The sequence below is a fragment of the Polypterus senegalus genome, chromosome 12, assembly GCF_016835505.1.
Source record: "Polypterus senegalus isolate Bchr_013 chromosome 12, ASM1683550v1, whole genome shotgun sequence".
Lineage (NCBI taxonomy): Eukaryota > Metazoa > Chordata > Cladistia > Polypteriformes > Polypteridae > Polypterus > Polypterus senegalus.
Genome location: NC_053165.1, coordinates 83008788 through 83028126, shown reverse-complemented (window position 1 = coordinate 83028126; position 19339 = coordinate 83008788). Strand labels below are relative to the sequence as shown.

General features: G+C 45.2%; 1 protein-coding gene across 4 annotated transcripts in view; it reads left to right on the top strand.

Annotated features, from left to right (window-relative positions):
• The window catches only part of pde4a (phosphodiesterase 4A, cAMP-specific), a 640523-nt gene that overhangs the window by 468041 nt on the left and 153143 nt on the right, over nt 1-19339 (top strand). Inside the window, exon 1 of one of the 4 annotated variants that reach the window (XM_039772686.1) lies at nt 4751-5037. The exons of the other annotated variants lie outside the window; for them this stretch is intronic. Coding sequence (XP_039628620.1) covers nt 4904-5037 — 134 coding nt within the window. The 5' untranslated portion in view covers nt 4751-4903. Of the gene's footprint in view, nt 1-4750; nt 5038-19339 lie in introns of those variants that run through there. 4 annotated transcript variants of the gene reach the window in all.

The window sequence follows — 19339 nt, the reverse complement described above, 5'->3', positions numbered from 1 at the left end:
GAAGAGCATGCGTGTTTTAGGGACACCCTGATGGCTGCAGCGCTGTGCTCGGTGGTCTTATCCAAGAGCCCTGCTTAAGCACAACACATATTTGGGCTCGACCACTCCACTTGATATAGCGCCTTACACAAGCACACAATTCCTGCTCAATTCATTATACACCACTTCTGGATTCAGTCTCTTTAAGTGATATACTGTACAGCATACCTCTGTTTAAGTTATATTCTGTTATATTCTGTTTAAGTTATAGAAACACATAAATATTAGAGATGACTCACTAAAGGACACACGGGGCATAATTCTTATGATACAGCGCCTTGTGTGGATGACATACCATGGAAGTGTCCATAATGCAATGCAGCTTTAATTTGAATACAGATGACTAACTAAAGGGCACACAGTGACTTATTCACTTTTTTGATGTAGCGCCTGGCTACATCAAAGTCAATTTTCACATTGTCGAGTCACTATAGACCCCACAAAGACTCGCTTTCAATTTTTTAGTTTAGCATCCTGCTCTGTGTAAGTGTCATGTGGCTTAGATGAAGTGCATTTGTGTTCGGGACCCTGAAGGCCACACTGGGCACAGTCAGTTTAATTTAACACCATGCTTGATGGACATCACTCCATAACTATTTATACACAAGTAAGAAAAGTGGCAGAGATAAGATGAGGATCAGGATCTCAAAGTCTGAGGTTGTGGTTCTCTCTTAGAAAAGAGTGGATTTCTATTGCTTTGTTTGGGGGGGAACTGCCCTTAGTGGAGGATCTTGCTCATAAGTGACGGATGACAGGAATGTTAGATTGACAAGTGGATGGAATGGAAGTAGCCGGTCCGTGGTGTTAAAGCAGGTGCTGGGTCTTCCCTGTCCTCACTTATGGTCAGGAACTGTGGGTAAAGGCTGAAATAATCGGGTTTTTTCACACAGCAGCTGGCCTGTTAAGGTGAGAGGCTAATCAGGTTGGGTGAGCCTTAAAGTGCTCCTCTAAATGGAGAAGTGCCAACTGAGGTGGCTTGGGCATGTCCTAAAGATGCCAGCTGGCACATGCTGCTGGATGGAGACCCTATGGAAAAACCAGGACACTCTGGAGCGACTACATCTTTCGGCTGGCTTAGGTACACTCAAAAATTCTCTAGGAAGAGTGGGAATCTGTAGTTGGGGACAGGGAAGTCTGGGCTGACCTGCCTGTCCTGCTGCCGCCATGACCTTCATCAGATGACGAGATGAGATGTACTGGAGTCTGAAGTATAAGACTGGTTATGTGAAGGGCACGTGTTTAAGACAGCAGTTGTTTGGAGGTCTTATCCCACTCTTAGGCATCTAGCAGCTTCTTTCTGAAGGCCATGGAAAGCCCTTTTGAACCTGGCATGGTGAAGACAACCACAATTCAACAACAAAGAGCAAACCAAACTGAGTGGCTGAGGTTTAAATAACACACCAAATCCACTTTTGTGATGTGCTAATCGTTTCCGCCTCATTCTAATGCGAGATATTTCAGGTATTCATAAATGGAGGATTGGACTTAACTTTTTCCATGTGCAAAAAAATTGCATTTATTAAAATTATACAAAGGACTACAAAATATAAATGTGCCCCAATGTTTGTTATCTTACTGTATGTCACCTATATGTTTGTGAAGATCAAATCTTTCTTCTTCTTCTTCTTTCTCATCGTTTTCCACTTCTATGCAGGGTCCATGCAGCTTAGTCCTGCACCTCCTCTCTAGTCGGACCCTTTCTTTAGCTGCGCCCACCCTTGGCCCAGTAGTGCTTGCTCATTTCCCACAGGGGTCAGGCGAGGCCCCTGCATGTTACCAATGGGGTACCCTCTAGCATATTCCAGAGACTGATTTGGATTAATTCCAGCATAAAATTTTTGGCCAAGTTTTACAACCTGATTCCCTTTTCTATTTATCTGGTCTTGGGACCGGCACCAAGTTGGGCTGATTTGCCCCGTCGTTGGCTAGATTAAATCTTGATATGTCTACATAATTTAAAAAAAAAAAACAATTTATGGGGTGTATTTACTTTTTCACATGCCTGTAGCTCCTTGATTAATGCTTACTAGCCAACCCGCGGTGTACCATACGCCGCATAATCAGGCTGGTTTTTAAATTATTTTTAAGCAGAGGGAGAAAATTAACATTTGAAAAATCGGTAATGTAATAAATCAGCAATAAAAGCAACATTGTAACAATGCACGGAACGAACCAACACACAATCGTCCGTGACTGAAAACTGGCGGGCCGCCATCGCTCATGTGCCCACCTCCAACTCGTCACTCGAGTTGTCGTCGTCTTTGCACAGTCCACATGCACCTGTGACTCACGTAGACTTTCCATGTTCCTGCAGGAGCATCTAAGAAGACGCATGTTTGCCGCGGATGCGAATTGCTGTATGTAGCGTGTAAAACAATTTGCTATGGTGCACGCGGTCGAGCGTCGTAACCGAAAACCCGGTTTTTAAAGACTGCTTACTTCATTGTGCTTTAACCTCAGTTGTAAAGGATTGTTTTAAGGATCCCATGTGATACCCCTCGCAAACCGTTTCACACGCTGCATATGGCGATTCACCTCCGCGAGAAACATGCCTCTATGAACAGTCAACGTAGCTCGGAGGTGCATGTAGCCTTTACGACAGACGAATATAAGTGACGCCGTTTTTTCTGTGTCGTCGCGTTCGAGTTTGTGGGCGTGGCTCTGTGAGTTGTCGTCGTATCCAATGGTCTTGGTGTTGGTGGGAGTGGCTCCTTCCTGCTTGCGCCATAGGTGTCTTACTTGTCGGCGCCTTAGTGAACCACGCCCCTTCCGGCGTGCTTTCCATGGGTGTCTTGCCTTAGTGAATTATATATATAGATCTTGTCTCAGTACCTATGGGTGGATTGCAGACCTGTCTGTGATGGGTCACCACATAACTGTGTGGTAAAATGAGTGGCGTTGGTCCAAGCGTGAACTGTGTGGCAAGTGGCACATCGCCCTATCTTTAGCCTTCTGTCTATTGCAGTAGTGTGCAATAAACGATGTCACTGACGCCTCACTAAGGTATGAAAAGATCATTAACATTCCTCATGACACCAACCTTTGAAGCAATCTTATGACATTTATCGAAGGAGCTCCACTATTAATCCATTATTCTAAAGGAGTTCACAAATCGTTCAGTGTATCCCAGTTTGAACCCCTGACTGGGGTCTCTCTTGTTCATTCCTATCAATGACGATTATGCACATCGTTCTTTATTTTTCATGTTGTCTGCGTGTATATATAAGCTGTTGCATTTTTTTAGGAGGTTCCTCCCACTGCATTATAAATTCAGAGGGTCTCCCACAGTTCCTGGCGGTTCGTTGTGAATGCACTGTGGGGTTGGCGAGTTCTTGTGTTTTTGTGAATTTCTGGTTATGCTCTAAAGAGGAAAGGAATGAAGGTCATTAGGACCACCAAGACAGAATACATGTGTGTGATTGAGAAGAAGCTCAGTGGAATGGTGAGGATGAGGGAGTACAGTTGGCGAAGGTGGATGAGTTTAAATACTTGGGATCAACAGTACAGAGAAATGGGGATTGTGGAAGAGAGGTGAAGAAGAGAGTGCAGGCAGAGTGGAGTGGGTGAAGAAGAGTGTCAGGAGTGATTTGTGACAGACGGGTATTGGCAAGAGTGACAGGGAAGGTCTACAGGACGGTAGCGAGACTAGCTATGTTATATGGACTGGAGACGGTGGCACAGGAGACAGAGCTGGAAGTGGCAGAGTTAAAGAGGCTAAGATTTGCATTGGGCGTGATGAGGATGGACAGGATGAGAAATGAGGACATTAGAGGGTCCGCTCAAGTTGGATGGGTGGGAGGCAAAGTCAGAGAGGCGAGATTGTGTTGGTCTGGACATGTGCAGAGGAGAGATGCTGGGTATATTGGGAGAAGGGTGTTAAGGATAGAGCTGCCAGGTAAGAGGAGAAGAGGAAGGCCTAAGAGGTTTATGGATGTGGTGAGAGAGGACATGCAGGTGATGTGTGTGACACAACAAGATGGAGAGGACAGGAAGATATGGAAGAAGATGATCCGCTGTGGCAACCCCTAACGGGAGCAGACAGATGAAGAAGAAGATTGTATCAAGGCTGTGTATGCTTTAAATTTTGTTATTGTTCAGGCAACCCCTTTTTGCCTTTTGTGCTCCACAGAGCTTCATTCTTGTTGAAAGAATATAAGAAATAAACCCTTTATTTAAACCCTGAAGTCAGGGTTTAGCAGTTTACCCCCACTCTATTGGGGACTTTTGGAATTGTTTTTGAGGAACTGCCAAACTCTTTCCAGCTTAAACTCTTAAATTAGAACAATAATCCTCTTCTTGGGTCTGATTGTGGTACCATTTTTTTTTATTTGGGTCCTCACATCAAAACGTTTAAGGATCTCTGCTCTATAAAAAATCCTGCAGGGTAAAGCAATACTTACAGATGTTTCTAGATAACTCCTAAAAGGCCATCCTCCGTCCTCCATATGCTTATTTGTGGTCTGCTATATTTCAGTTATGTAAGTGCATCTGCTCCTTTGTGCTCTTTTCACAAAAGCATTAGCTTTAACCAAACACCTTCAAAGTTTGTGTTGGGACAGTCCTCCTGACTCCGCGGCCCATCTCTGAAATCCAGTTCCGGGATTTAAGTCAGCCGAAGTGCTGCAACACCTTGAGGCTCTGGAAGGCGTGTCAGTCTGACGAGAGTGAGGGGAAGTCTGCTCTCTCTCTCTCTCTCTCTCTCTCTCTCTCTCTCTCTCTTTCGATGTGTCCTGCTCCTGTTTGCCGAAAGCCGGCGAAGCACTCCAACACCCGGAGCGGAGAGATCGGAGTGAGAGCGGGAGACATTGGAGGGGTGAGAGTGCCAACGATTGCTACATGAGGCGTTCGTGTTCCTGGGGCTTACATGCCTTCCAAAGCCTTCATGACCTCAGGGCTTCTCAGGCTTCCAGCCCCAACACTGACCAGGCCCTCAGTGGAAATGCACTTTTCATTCAGCGAGGAGGATATAAAGCGCCACCGACTCACTAAGTCTGTTAGGTCAGTCCCGTCTCTTTTCTTTACTTCTGCACTAAGGGGTCGTGGTGTTGGTGTTGGTTTGGGGGGTGGAATGATTTGTGTTTATTTGGCTCAAGAGAGCACCCTGGGCTGCTTAACACTGTGCCCTGTGAAAGAAGGAGACGAGTTCTAAGTGGACGAGACAGGGAGCCACTTGCTGGCCAGGTGAGTCAGTGGCCAGCAGGTCTGTGATGATTCCAGAAAGTCTTAATGGGCAGAATGCCACACTAACTGCCATACACTTGGACAGCATGATGCAGTCAGGATTCTCTAGTACTTGTGTGTTTGAAGCAGTTTCAGTGGAGACACCTTACTGTTCTCCTAAAGTGTTGTTTCTCAGCTGTCCCGGCAGTGCCACTCACTGTGTTCTAGCATTTTGGTATGTCTGTGCTTGCGTATTTTCCCTGACCCGTTAGAGCAGATGGGCATGTGTGACTGCTGATAATCCACTCGGTACAGTCGTTTGCAGAAGAGATTGGCATGCTAGATAACTAACTCCAGGCTGAACTGGGGAAGTGCATACCGGCGGGCATCACAAAAGACAGGAAATCTTCTGACTTCATCAGTGCTGTCTGTGGGACACTCCTACGAACCTCTAGATGTGACAAAGCCACTCCTCCAGGGGTGTAGTATGCTCGTGCCAAGTCATTTCAACAGAATGCCCCACAGCCTGTCATGGTCGAAACCAACCCTGGCTGGGACGCCTGTTTGCTTAAGGTCACATGCATGCACAGATCCACACAGGACACCATTTTAAAATTGCCAGGACACCTCACTGCTCACCTTTGAGGCATGAGAGGAGGAGGAGGAGGAGGAGAGCCCATGGGGACACAAATAACAACCACCCAGATTGAGCCCACCTGCAGAACCGAGTCTCAGCTTCCTCTCAAAGATGGCATGACAGTATTCTAAATTGGCCTGATGGGAGAGGGGGTGCCATCTGATTGACTGGCATCTTTTCTGGGTGTTTCTTGCCATGTATCTAATTTTGTTGACACCCCTCCCTCAATCATGATTACATTAATAATAATTTATTATATTTATACTGGCTGTGTAAGCCCGTGCTATAAAAAGCCCGTTTCCCGCTTTCCAACTTACTCAAAGTCAGTCAGTCAGTCATTATCCAACCTGCTACATCCTAACACAGGGTGACGTGGGTCTGCTGGAGCCAATCCCAGCCAACATAGGGCACAAGGCAGGAACAAACCCTGGGCAAGGTGCCAGCCACAGGGCACCTTACTCAAAGTGCTTCACGTATAATTTTCTAAAGAGGCACAAACATAGTTACATCTGAGGTGCAGGTGGTTTTTGCCGCTGGGCCACACAAATGCAAGAAATGGATGGCAGTTTTGGTCATATAATCAAATTAATATTTAATTATCAGCTGAAAATGAAATATTGAACAGGCGAAAAACACAACAATTAATGAAATGTAATTAGTTTGACTGGCAGAGGCAAATTGGCCCTATGTGAATGTGAGGGTGTGTGTGTGTGTGTGTGTGGGTGAGTTGGTCCTGCATTAAACTGAATTGAATTAAGAGTGTACTATAATATAATACAATATAATATAATATAATATAATATAATATAATATAATATAATATAATATAATATAATATAATATAATATAGCAGTCTTGCTCATACAGTGCTGTGAAAGGGTATTTGCCTCTCTTCACATATCCTCCATTTTGCATATTTTACACAATGAATGGCCTCAGACCCTCAAACAAAAGCACATTCAGGCCCGGATGGGAGACCATCTAGGAAAAAAAGCTTGTGTTGCAGTGGGCAGAGGTGCTGGAGAGGCCAGCAGGGGGCACTAACCCTGTGGTCTTTGTGTGGACCCCAGTGCAGTGTGCTGTGCTGTAAGAACTGGTGCCGTGCTTTGGATGAGTTATAAAACTAAGGCACTGACTGAATGTGGTCAGAAAAGGTTTGTGGGCACCTTTTTGGTAAAGAGTGGGATGTTTCTTGATGTCCGGGTTTAATTGCCCATCACGGCCTAGTCATTCTGCCCCCCTGTCTCTCACCCTTTCACCTCCTGATAGCTAATGTGTGGTGAGTGTAAGATGCCTGTCGTCACCTCATTCAGGTGGTGGTGGAAGTGGCCCCCCCACGCCCTGTGTGAAGAGCTTTGAGTAGTCAGAAAAGCACTATAGAAAAGTGATGTCTGATCTGAAGAGAACTGGAGTGAACACGCAATCCAATTTTTAAATTGTTGTTGTGATTGCGCCCACAGCTTCAGTGCTTGGCGGCTGCACCTTTATCTCAACACTTCCTCTGGTTTGATCTCGGCCTTTCATGTCACTCGCTCTTCTTTGCAGAACTGCTTTAATTCTGACACATGGGCAGGATTGCGAGTGTGAACAGCTCGTTTCAGGTCTGGCTGAGACATCGCTGTCGGGTTCACGTCAGGACTCTGAAACTGGTATTTTGTTTCTTCTGAGTCTTTCAGTGGTAGAGCTGCTTTTGTGTTTTGGGTCATTGTCTTGCTGCACAACCCAATTACTCGTCAGTTTCACATGATGGACACGAGCATTCTCGTTAAGAATATTCTGGAAAAGTGTAGAATTCTTGGTTACTTTAGTAGTGGCAAATCTTCCAAAGCATCTGTGCACTCTTACACTAGCCAACCCCCATGTCTTGTTGTAGCTCTCATGTCCTTACTGACGCACGCCAGATGTTGTGGGAATCTGTGTTGTCCAAAGAGTTTAACTTCTGGCTTGTCTGACCATGGACTGCTATTCCAAAGCGCTTGGGGATCACCCAGGCGTTTCTTTTACAAATGTAAGACGTTCAGTGATGTTACACTTGGACAGCAGCGATTTCTGCCTTGCTAATCCCCCATGAATTTCTCATTCTGTTTCTTGTTGCGAAATCATGAAAATGACTTTAGCCAAAGGCTGGAGGGGCCTGCAGTTCCTTAGATGTTTATCTGGGATCCTCTTCGATCTCCTCAATAAGCCATCACTGTGCCTTGTATGGTCATTTTGGCCTTTTCTGGGCAGATTCCCCATAGCTGGAGATAACGGCTCTCACTGTGGTGTGGTGTGGTGTTATGGAGTCTCAGAGCTTCACAAATGGCTTTGTTGCTGTTTCCTGATTGGTGGCTTTCAACAACTTTTTTCTTTTCCTTATCTCTTCTGGAATTTCCTTTGTTTGACGCATAGCCTTCTTGTAGAAACCTTGTGGTGACGACTTCACTCTCATTGTAACAGTCAGTATATGGTGAGGTTCAGATTCTACGGTCTGTCAGCTTATCAGTTCTCTTTGGTCAGCTGTGTGAGTGCATCACAAAGGGGGCGATTACCTTTTCACACATAACTTTGTTTCTAAAATAAATGAAGTAGCAGTTCTGACATGGTGTTAAATGTTGTTTGTCTAAAGATCTGAAGGAATTCATTAGAACATGAGAACAGGCCATTCAGCCCAATAAAACCTGCGAGTCCTCTCCACTTAATTCTCTTAATAGTTTTGAAGGTCCCTAAAGTCCTACAGATTACCACACTACTTGGTCACTTATTCCATGTGTCTGTGGCTTTCATTGTAAATAAAAACCATCAAATGTTTGTGCGAAAATTTGCCCTTAATAAGTTTCCAACTGTGTCCCCATGTTCTTGTTGAACTCATTTTAAAGTCACCGTCTCGGTCCACTGTACTGATTCCCTTCATCATTTTAAACACTTCAGTCAGGTCTCCTCCTAATCTTCTTTTGCTTAAACTGTAAAGGCTCAGCTCTTTTAATCTTTCCTCATAACTCATCCCCTGTAGCCCTGGAATCAGCCTAGTTGCTCTTCTCAGGACTTTCTCTTATACTGCTATGTCCTTTCTGTAACTTGGAGACCAAAACTTCACACAAGACTCCAGATGAGGCCTCACCAGTGTGTTATAAAGCTTGAGCAGAACATGTCCACCACTGTGCGTCACAGTTGGAAATGTGATACATGTCTGCTGTTACGGTGGACAAACAACTCTTATCTTTGGTTCACCTGTCCAGAGGGTTTTGTTCCAGCCGGCCTGGTCTTTGCCTAGACATTCAATGGCAAACTGCAGTTGTGTTCTGATGTTCCTGTTGGACAGCAAAGGCTCCTTCTTAACACCTCACATGCTGTGTGTAATCTCTTTCTGATTGTAGATGCATGAACTTCGACACCAGCTATTGCAAGAGCTATCTGCACATCCCGCGATCAGATTTTGAAGTTCTTGGAGACTTACTTTTGTATCAAATAGTCAACATTTGAGGTGAATTTACCAGTCCTGGACAAATTGGTAGTGGTTAAAAATCGATATTTTCCTTACAGTGGAATGACTGATTTCAAATTATCTAGTTAACATTTTAACACCCTCACCAGACTCCTAGGCATCCACAACCACCTTGGCGAGGTCCTCTTTGTGATGTTGGTATGATGACACCAGACAGGTCAGTAACAAAGAGAAAACCGGACCCTTGATAGCTTTAAATAAGACGGTTGGATCCACCTGCAGACTTTCTGATCATTGGCATCCCATCTGGAATATCTGATTCTAATGGGGTGATAAATGTTGGGGTAGGCTTACGTTTTGCTTGTGATTAATTTGTATTTTTATTGGTTTAGATTATAAGAATGACTACGCCATGCCAGTTTGATGTGTCATTTGTTCAAGCAGCTCACCTTTATTCTGTAGGCACTTTTTACATGAAGATTAAATGTTTGTCTGTTCAAATAAGTTGAAAGCATCAACAGTTTCCAAGGGTGGACTTACTTTTTCACATGACTGCATGTACAGCCTATAATGACAATGTGGACCCATTTATTTTAAAAGAACGAGGAACTTGTGTTACTACTTCTACTTCTTCTTCTTTCGGCTGCTCCCGCTAATGGTCGCCACAGCAGATCATCTTTTTCACATATTCCTGTCCTCTTGTTCTGTCACCCCCATCACCTGCATGTCCTCCCTCACCACATCCATAAACCTCTTAGGCCTTCCTCTTCTCCTCTTACCTGGCAGCTCTATCCTTCGTACCCTTCTCTCAGTATACTCAGCATCTCTCCTCTGCACATGTCCAAACCAACGCAATCTCGCCTCTCTGACTTTGTTTCCCACCCGTCCATCTTGAGCGGACCCTCTAACGTCCTAATTTCTAATCCCGTCCATCCTCGTCACACCTAATGCAAATCTTAACATCTTTAACTCTGCCACCTTCAGCTCTCCCACCAGTGCCACCATCTCCAGCCCATATAACATCGCTGGTCTCACTACCATCCTGTAGACCTTCCCTGTCACTCTTGCTGATACCCGTCTGTCACAAGTCACTCCTGACACTCTTCTCCACCCACTCCACCCTGCCTGCACTCTCTTCTTCACTTCTCTTCCACAATCCCCATTACTCTGTACTGTTGATCGCAAGTATTTAAACTCCTCCACCTTCGCCAGCTCTACTCCCTCATCCTCACTATTCCACTGACCTCCCTCTCATTCACACCCATGTATTCTGTCTTGGTGGTCCTACTGACCTTCATTCCTCTCCTCTCCAGAGCAGACCTCCACCTCTCCAGGGTCTCCTCAACCTGCTCCCTACTATCGCTACAGATCACAATGTCATCAGCAAACATCACAGTCCACCAATCCTAAAATACCTTTTTCTTCATGCATATGAAATTCATGTTATGTTGAGAAGTCATACAAATAGCCAGAAGGAGTGTAAGCTGTCTGATTAGTTTTGATTATATAGCACCTTTCATCCTGCCTGCAGTTGTGTTTGCCCAGTGCCAGGAGGAAGGTGACTTTCCAAAGCAGCAGATTGTCACACTTGGCACAGCTACACAGGTGTTGGCCTACTGGGGCTGCTCTTCAGGTGTGTTGCTTTCGCTTTTCTTGCTCACGCCCGGTTCATAGCAGCCACACTGTCTACCAAATCCTGCAGTTGGAAGTCTGGCAGTGCTGGGGCTGAGGGTTGAATCTCATCTTGTCGTCTTGTTACGGTCACAGGCACAGCTGTGTGAGGGTCACGGCTTACATAAACTTGGAGAGGCCAAAGCCGAAACGTAAGATCAAATTTAAAAATAAAACCAAGGAATGGCTGAGTGGTGGGAAACTCTGCCGTCGCAAAGCATGCTGACATTTTTTTTTTTCCTGCACGTCTCGGACAACCAAGCGTGGCTACTTCAGAGATGGAGTCCTACTTGTGGTACACGCATCCTAGTATCCTTTACAAATCTTTGTTTGTTCCTGCGAGTCAGAGCCTCTGTGTTACAATTGCATTGTTGTAGTCTGATGGACCTTGACTGCCTTCTCTGGTCGGGTTCAAATCCTCACGACAGAGGTGATGGGATTGGGAGACACTGGTCCAACTCCTCAACACCAGGGCTCAGCTAGGCGCTCGTTCTCAGATGGTGTTTGTTTAGCGCTTTGACGGACTGGTGCCCGTTCCATGATTGGTCTTGACCTTGTGCTTGGTATTCCTGAGTTGGGCTCCCCACAAAGCCCCCACCCCACCCCACCCTTGACCCCACATTGGGTGTTAAGCAGATATCACCTTCCATGCCATACCCAATGCCAAGTTAAACATTGTGGCCATTAGAGGGCATCTCGGGAACCTAAACCCTTGACACAACTACACAAACACCAGTCTTGGGATCAGATAACCTTTGATTTGAAGTTACACAAGTCACAAATCCTTCCTTCCTTCCTTTTACTTCCAAACTTCCACCAGCAAGTGTTGTATAAGATGTGAAGACCCCTTTTATGATGGGACCGGGAGTTGTCTGAAATTAGCACATGCAGTCCAGGCAGCAACTCCTCAGACGCACAGACAGCCATTCCCTACAGTTTACCCTGGAACCCAACAGGGCTGCCCAACAAGACTCCAGCTTCCAGTATGCCCTGTAGGTGTTGTCACAGGTGCACTGGCCTATGGATGCTGCCATTTAGTGGACCAGGGAAGCATGTAGCGCTTGTATGGTCCCGTCGAGGAAATAAAATAAACACCATCCATCCCAGCCAGGACATGAATCCGATGTCGTCTCCCATTACAACAGATGCATATTATTAATCCAGTTTAAGAGCAGGCAGGTGGGTAATGGGGCACACAGTGTGAACTGGTACTCTTATCACGACTACTCCTGCCCTAGAGCCAGTAAGAGGGACAAATTGTTAAAATGGGCATTTTGGGACCAAGTAAGCAACATCTAATACCTCCGTAATGGTATCCATATGGTGTCATAATATGGTCCAATGGCATCTATAACTGCATCATTTGATATCTTCACGGTCGACACGGTGGTAGCGCCGCTGCCTCTCAACATGGATGACCAAGTTCTAGTTGCAGCTGCTTCTTGTGTGGAGTTTGCATGATCTCCTCATATCTTTGTGAGTCTCCCAAACACAATCCTAAGACCTGTGCAGTTAAGCGGATTGGCGACACTAAATTGGCCCCTGATGGGTACCCCTTTGAAGGACTGACACCCTGCCCAGGTTTTGCTCCTGCCTTGTGCTTGATTCTTGCTGGGATAGGCTTCAGCAGCCCCATGACCCTGCTCCAAAATGTCAGGTTTAGATACTGGATGGATCCCTCAACACTTTTTTTGTCTTCCTTTTTTGAAGATTAAATGTACTCTCAGTCTGCAATAACATTTTTCTTGTGCGGTTCGTCTGGACTTCACTAACGCATTGTACACTTTAGCTTCTTAGAAGACGTTCATTCAACCTTGGGAATTTGGAGTAGACCCCCATTTGATTCGTCACAGACAGAAGTTTAAACGCAGCCCCCGTTGGTCAGGTCTCCCTAGTGGCCATGTCAGGTTGCTTTGGCTGGTTTATAGGTTTGGACCAGATCTGGGTGGACTGAGGGCAGATTTTCAGTTTTAAGTATTAGATGAAGGGTGACATGGTGGACCTGCTGCTTGCTCTGGTTCCTTTAAAGTGTCTCGTCTGTTTTGCTGATTTTGCTTGTTTTTCTTGGTGTAACGGTTATGACTTTTGGCTTCAAACACTGAGGTTGTGGGTTCAAATCCCACTAATGACACAGTGTTATCCTGAGCAAGTCATTTCACCTGCCTGTGCTACAAAAACAAAAGAAATGGAACCAGTTGTACTCCAAATGTTATTGATAAAGGCATCAGCCAAATGATCTACCGTATAATAAAACGCTAAGGTCTGTGTGTGTGTCCTGTTCCTTAGAGCAATACGATTGGCTAGTTGGACTTTGGTGTGATTGGTCAGTTTGGCTTTGGTGACATAATGTAAAGAGGAAGTGTGAGTGTGAGACACATGAGGAGGAGAAACAGCATAGCTGAGAGAGGGAGAGAGTCGCCTTCAGAGATGAAGAAAAATGCAGAGGAGACTAGAAAGATTCCTCGAAAATAATGAGAAGTCTGAGAAGGGCTTTGTGGGAAGACACTGGAGAGTTGGCGCTCTGGTGATGAGAGGTTCAGACACACAAGGATACTGGGGAAAGACACTGAAGGTACACACTGAAAATATTTTTAAATGATTCTATTATCTGTCTTTGACAGGTGGCCTGTCCTGTAAGTAATAATAATAATAATAATTGGCCTGGGCTCCTCCACAGTCCCAAGTGACGGCTAGACAGCCATTCCAAGTTTTCTGGTGACATTGTGCTTCCCCAATTCATCTCCACAGTTCTTCTCCACCTCATTCTTGTCTTCGTCTGGGCGTTCATGTGTGTGTGTGTGTGTGTGAGTGTGTTGTGTTTTGGAGTCACCTGATCACAAAGCGTGCCGTGTTTTCACTTAAGCTTCACAAAGGGAAGCTGTCAGTCGTCGGAGAGTAAGCCATAATTAGGCAGTCCTGACTCCGTGTTCAAGAATACTTCTTTTTTGTGACGCCCTATTGGAAATTCACTCAATGGCTATTTATAGTGCAAGAATGCACTCTGTATATTCAGATTTACTTTCAAACAAAAGAGATAAGTACTGTGCGCTGGATATAGCCCTCTGAAAGGAAAAACAGGTGCTACGTAAAAAACAAAAAAAAAAAAACAGACACTTGGGTCTGAAATAGATAGACAGATAGATAGAGAGAGAGATAGATACTTTATTAATGCCTAGAAAGAGAGCGTTACTGTAACCAGGGTCTGAGCTGCAGGTCAAGGAAATGGATTTAGTCATTTTGATTGAAATGCGTGAATAAATCAATAAAGGAGTGAATTAATGAATGAGAACAGATGAGTGTGTGTGTGTGAATGAGTGAGTGAACAAATAAATGAGCAAGTGAATACAGTATTGAAATGTGACTTTAGTATCATTACCAAGCTTTTGGAATTTATTACCAAATAATGGATAACTCCAAACCCCCGTCTTACTCCAGCCTTCCTGTTGTGACCCACAATTCTTCACTTCTCACTTGAAGCCTCGAAGTCCCGATCGTGTCAAACAAATGGGGCGGAGGGAGTCCCCCATGAAGTCCTATCATGTCAAAGCAGTAAGAGGGGTTTGGCGCGAGCTAGAGTTCCAGAAAGCTCCTAAAGCACTTCCACAGATGTTCTCTAAATGGGGGATTTATCATCAAACCCAGGCTAGTAGTGAGGGCAAACAAATGGTCTCCGTAAATATAAAAAGTTTATTTTTACAAAAATGTGCTGAAACAAAAGCAAAGCTTTGTAGAGCACAGAAGGCAAAATAAATAATTGTTTGAAGCAATAAGGCAATCCAACGCAAACAAGTGCCAAGTGAAGGTTAGCAATCCAGAGAATCGCAAGAGCTCACCAACTCCCTAGCGCATTGGAACTGTGGGAGACCCTCTGATTTTAAAGAGTGCTAGTGACTGACAAGTGGCTCCTCCCCTTTGGGGGGACCACCCACAAAACATGGGGAACATCCATCCATCCATTATCCAACCCGCTATATCCTAACTACAGGGTCATGGGGGTCTGCTAGAGCCAATCCCAGCCAACACAGGGTGCAAGGCGGGAAACAAACCCGGGCAGGGTGCCAACCCACCACAGGGCACACACACACACCAAGCACACACTAGGGGCAATTTAGAATCGCCAATGCACCTAACCTGCATGTCTTTGGACTATGGGAGGAAACTGGAGTACCAGGAGGAAACGCACGCAGACGCTGGGAGAACATGCAAACTCCACGCAGGGAGGACCCGGGAAGCGAACCCCGGTCTCCTATCTGTGAGGCGGCAGCGCTACCACTGCGCCACCGTGCTGCCCTATGTGGAACATACATAAACAAAATTAAAAAAAAAAAAAAAAAGAATCCACATAATCAACATAAATCAAAAATGAACAAAAGAGACATTAAACCTGAATCTGAACCCGGAGATATGACCCGTGTGAAGTGCTGTTCGCCTTCCAGTGAATAACAAGTGTGGATGGAAAGGATGTTTACTCCTGGTACCAAAAATTCTAAAATGTCGGTACCGTACGGTTTTCAAATTTGAGTGAGTGAGTGTTGTGTTTTCCACTGGCTTGTATTTAGTTCTGTTGTTTTTTCATTGTGAATGCTTTTTTGGTTATTTCTGTTAGTTGTGTTTATTGCTTGTTTATGTACCGTCCCTTTAAAGTGGTGTCTAGCCTTTGTTGTTTGTGAGTGGAGCCCTAGGAGGCAGGGCCACCATGGTCTCTCTGCTGCTGGGTCCTTCTTCTAGGCCAGGGAGAAGAACCCAGCAGTGGTTCATTGAGTTGGTAAGGGCTACTGTTTCTGTTCCCTCCGAAGGCTGGAAAAGGACCAGAATATGAAACGTAGTCCAAACCTAAAAATTATTCATTTGCACCAAATCTGAAATTGTAAACTAAAATCAAAGTCGAAGGGAAGATGGAAATATCGAAAATCAGAAACGCAGGAGAGAAAAATATTATGCACTGTGTTGGGTTTTCGTTACATCCAATTCACCGAATGAACCGTTTCACTGGTATTTAAGGTAGCGCACTGGTGCCATAAGACACAGCGACATCTCAAGCCATTTCTCTCGGCGACTGGGAGCAGCGTCTCAGTAATGGTGATCGTAACAATACGGTAGCACAGCAGACTTGATAATAAATTATTACTATGCTCTAGAAACAGTATAAAGTAAATATTTGAGAGTAACAGCAGCAGTTATTCCCACGTATTTATTTGCTTAGAAGATAATATTTTAAGAGAAATGGATTTTTACTGCGAGCAGCTCACACCAGTTTTGTTTGAATTGATTGTTTTTTCGTGATTATATTGCTTCTCTCCCTGGATTCTGCCAGATTGTGTTTTGGGTGTTGTTAAGTTTGGATTGCCTTTCTGCTTTTTTGAGAATGTTTTGTTACATTTTGCCTTCCTTTAATAAATATCTACTTTTATTTAGTTGCTCATTGCCAGAGTTTTTACAGTTTCTCTCCCTTGTAAGGCGTTTCTGTGAATTATGAGACTTTGTGGCAGTTCTGAACCGTAACAGCCAGCTCCCCTTTGTTCAGCCTGAGTAGGCCTCAGCCACAGCCTGCAAGTAGTAGTTTGAGGACTTGCTTCCTTGGGGTGAGCCTTTTCAGGGCTGGCCAGTGAAAGTCCTGGTCTGCTTTGTGGGGCTTTCGGAGACCTAATAGCCAGGGGCGTCCTTAGGATTTGCATAGATCAGATCTTAGCCACATTCTTATTCAGAACAAAAAAAACATCAAAGAACCATGGGTGGGGTTCACCTCCTTAGAATTTCAAATGGGTCACATGTGTATTTTGGACTGAAGAGTGTATGGCAGGTGGGGGGATTTACTGGTGAGGATCTTCCCCCTTGACGTTTTGTGGCACTTTTGGCCACTCAGGAAATCCAGAGGCTAAACGCAAGAGATAAGGGGCTAAAGCCCCCAAGGCCGCTGCACATACCCCTTTCCACCACATTTCAGACTCCAACTTTCAACAATAAGTGTGAGAGCAAATAAATCAGTGAATGATTTAATGAATGACCAAATGATTGAGTGAATAAGTGAGTGAGTGAAATACTGTGAATGAATGAACGAACGAACAAGTAAGCCAGTGAGTGGCCGAAGCCTCCGCTTTTCTGGTGTAGTGGACAGCCAGCCGGGCCTTTATGACCTCTTAGGGGTTCTTCAGTTATCATTACAAACTCGCACTTACTACTGATCACAGGCTAAACTGATAAATCACTACGTCTGTCAGAGTGCATCTTCTAAAAGGGAGAATAAATAAAGCAGATTGATTGAGACCGTTCCAGACAGCATTACCGTGTTACTGTTGATTGCGTAAAATGTTAGTGAATTGACTGGCACCTTTGTTAAGCTCCTGTCTCCACCCTTCAGTGATAAGCATCACATCGCGACAACAGAGGACAGATTGTCATCAAGCTCTGATCTCGCTGCCAGGAAGCCAGCCACACTCTTTCCAGTCAGCTCAGTAATCCTTAAAGTCCCCTCCATCTCAATGGCATGGGTGTTTTCAGATGGACTGGCAGTATATTTCGTGAAGCTTAGGAGCGTCTCCTCCCCTAAATGCAACCTTCCATGATTGTCTAAAGAGTCCAAGGACCCAAAAACTTTCTTTGCCGTCATAGACTGTGTCGTGTCAGGTGAATCTTCTTACACTTTGTCACTGAACAAAGCCAAGCATCACATGAGGGCCCGATTTCTGTTATTGAGCCAGTGGGTATAAAAAATGATCTGCAGTGGAAATGTGTCTGTAAAGCCACTAGCAATCTGGGTAGAAGGAACTGTCTGACAAACGAATCATTGATTTTATATAGCATAGATAGACAGGTAGTGTGGACCACCAGGGGGTGCACCACCACCCAAACCCGGCACAGACAGGTGTGGGACACAAGTTCAGGGCACACGCTTTTATTTATTTTTTTTTCTTTTCTCCCGTGGGAAACGCCTTCCCCCGTTTCCCACATGTACAGCACAGTCGGAAGCACAACACACAAAGCACACTTCCCTTCTTTTTCTTTCTCTTTCTTTGCCTTCACTTCTCCTGGCAACCTTCGTCTTCTCCCACCCGACTCCCGGAGTAGTGGCTCCTGGCTCCTTTAGTAAGACACCCAGAAGTGCTCCATGTGCCCATTGACCCACTTCTGGCAGCACTTCCGGGTGTGGTGAAAGTGCTGCAATTAAGGGCTCGGCAGCAGCTGCAGCACCCCCTAGTGGTGCCCATGCAACAAACTGCAGCTCCCGTGGAGCCCTGCTGGAGTCCGAGGCACTGCTGCAACCCAAGGGTGCTGCCACCTAGAGCTCTGGAGGAGGTAATGCACTGGACGCGCCCCCTCCCCCGGTCCTGCCAGCGTAGAGGCGACCGGACAAGAGCCCCGGCCATACGCCACTTACAATAGGTAAGTGAAAGGCACTATATAACACAACAAAGATGAATAGTGTGGACAAATATCAGACTGGCTTAAAATTGTGGGCAAAGGTAAACATAAACAGACACACAATGGCGCCAAATCAAACAGAGACGACTCAGGAGGGCTGACCAAGCTTTGGCAGAGCTGCGTCGTTCGGTAGCTCAAGTACAAAACGTAACGCCTTCTTCCATGGACATCAGGCCTTAAACTGTCTTGACCAGAAGGGGCAAAGATTCTCAGAATCAGTAGCCCCCACTGGGTATCTTCTCCGCAGTATGGAGGGGTAAAGAGGTGACACTGTGAGAGACGGCGCCCCCTGTCTTCCTGGGGTGGTATTGTATACCTTAGGAGTGCCTGGAAGGGGATCCTCCAATGTCCATGCGTGGTAATAGATACTGTAGATAAATAGTTCTGGCTATGTCACGTTAGACATACGGCATCATGGGAGCGCGTCACTACCTGCCTCCGACTAGCTAAGATTATAGAAATGAAGGGTACAGTTGAAAATCGCTGGAAAAGTCATCAGATGTGACGTGAGCTTTGCTTGCACAGGCCTCCTCACCACATGAGTTTCTTTTTCGCTTCAATTGCTTATCCTCCATTACAAATAACACAACGTTCTCATCAAATGTATTGTTTTTCTGTCCTTTTCTTGACTCTTTTCTTTCCGTTTTGTTTTTTTTTTTCCTTATTTCACACATCTTACCACTTCAACTACAGTGGTACCTTGAGATACGAGTGCCCCACCGTATGAGTTTTTTTGAAATACGAGCCGTCACTGAGTCGATTTTTTTACCTTGAGTTATGAGGCAAAATTTGAAATACGAGCCATCAAAGAGCTTGTCACCGCACATTCAGAAGAACTGACGACGGAGGAGTTGACGGAGCTACAGACACGGCAGCAACAACATATGGAGGTTCTGCAGAAGATCGGTATGGCGAAGGAGGTTATCTCTTAAAGTGAGATAAGGAAGTGTTTGCAATGTGGGAAAAAGTTTCGGACTTTAAAGAAAAGA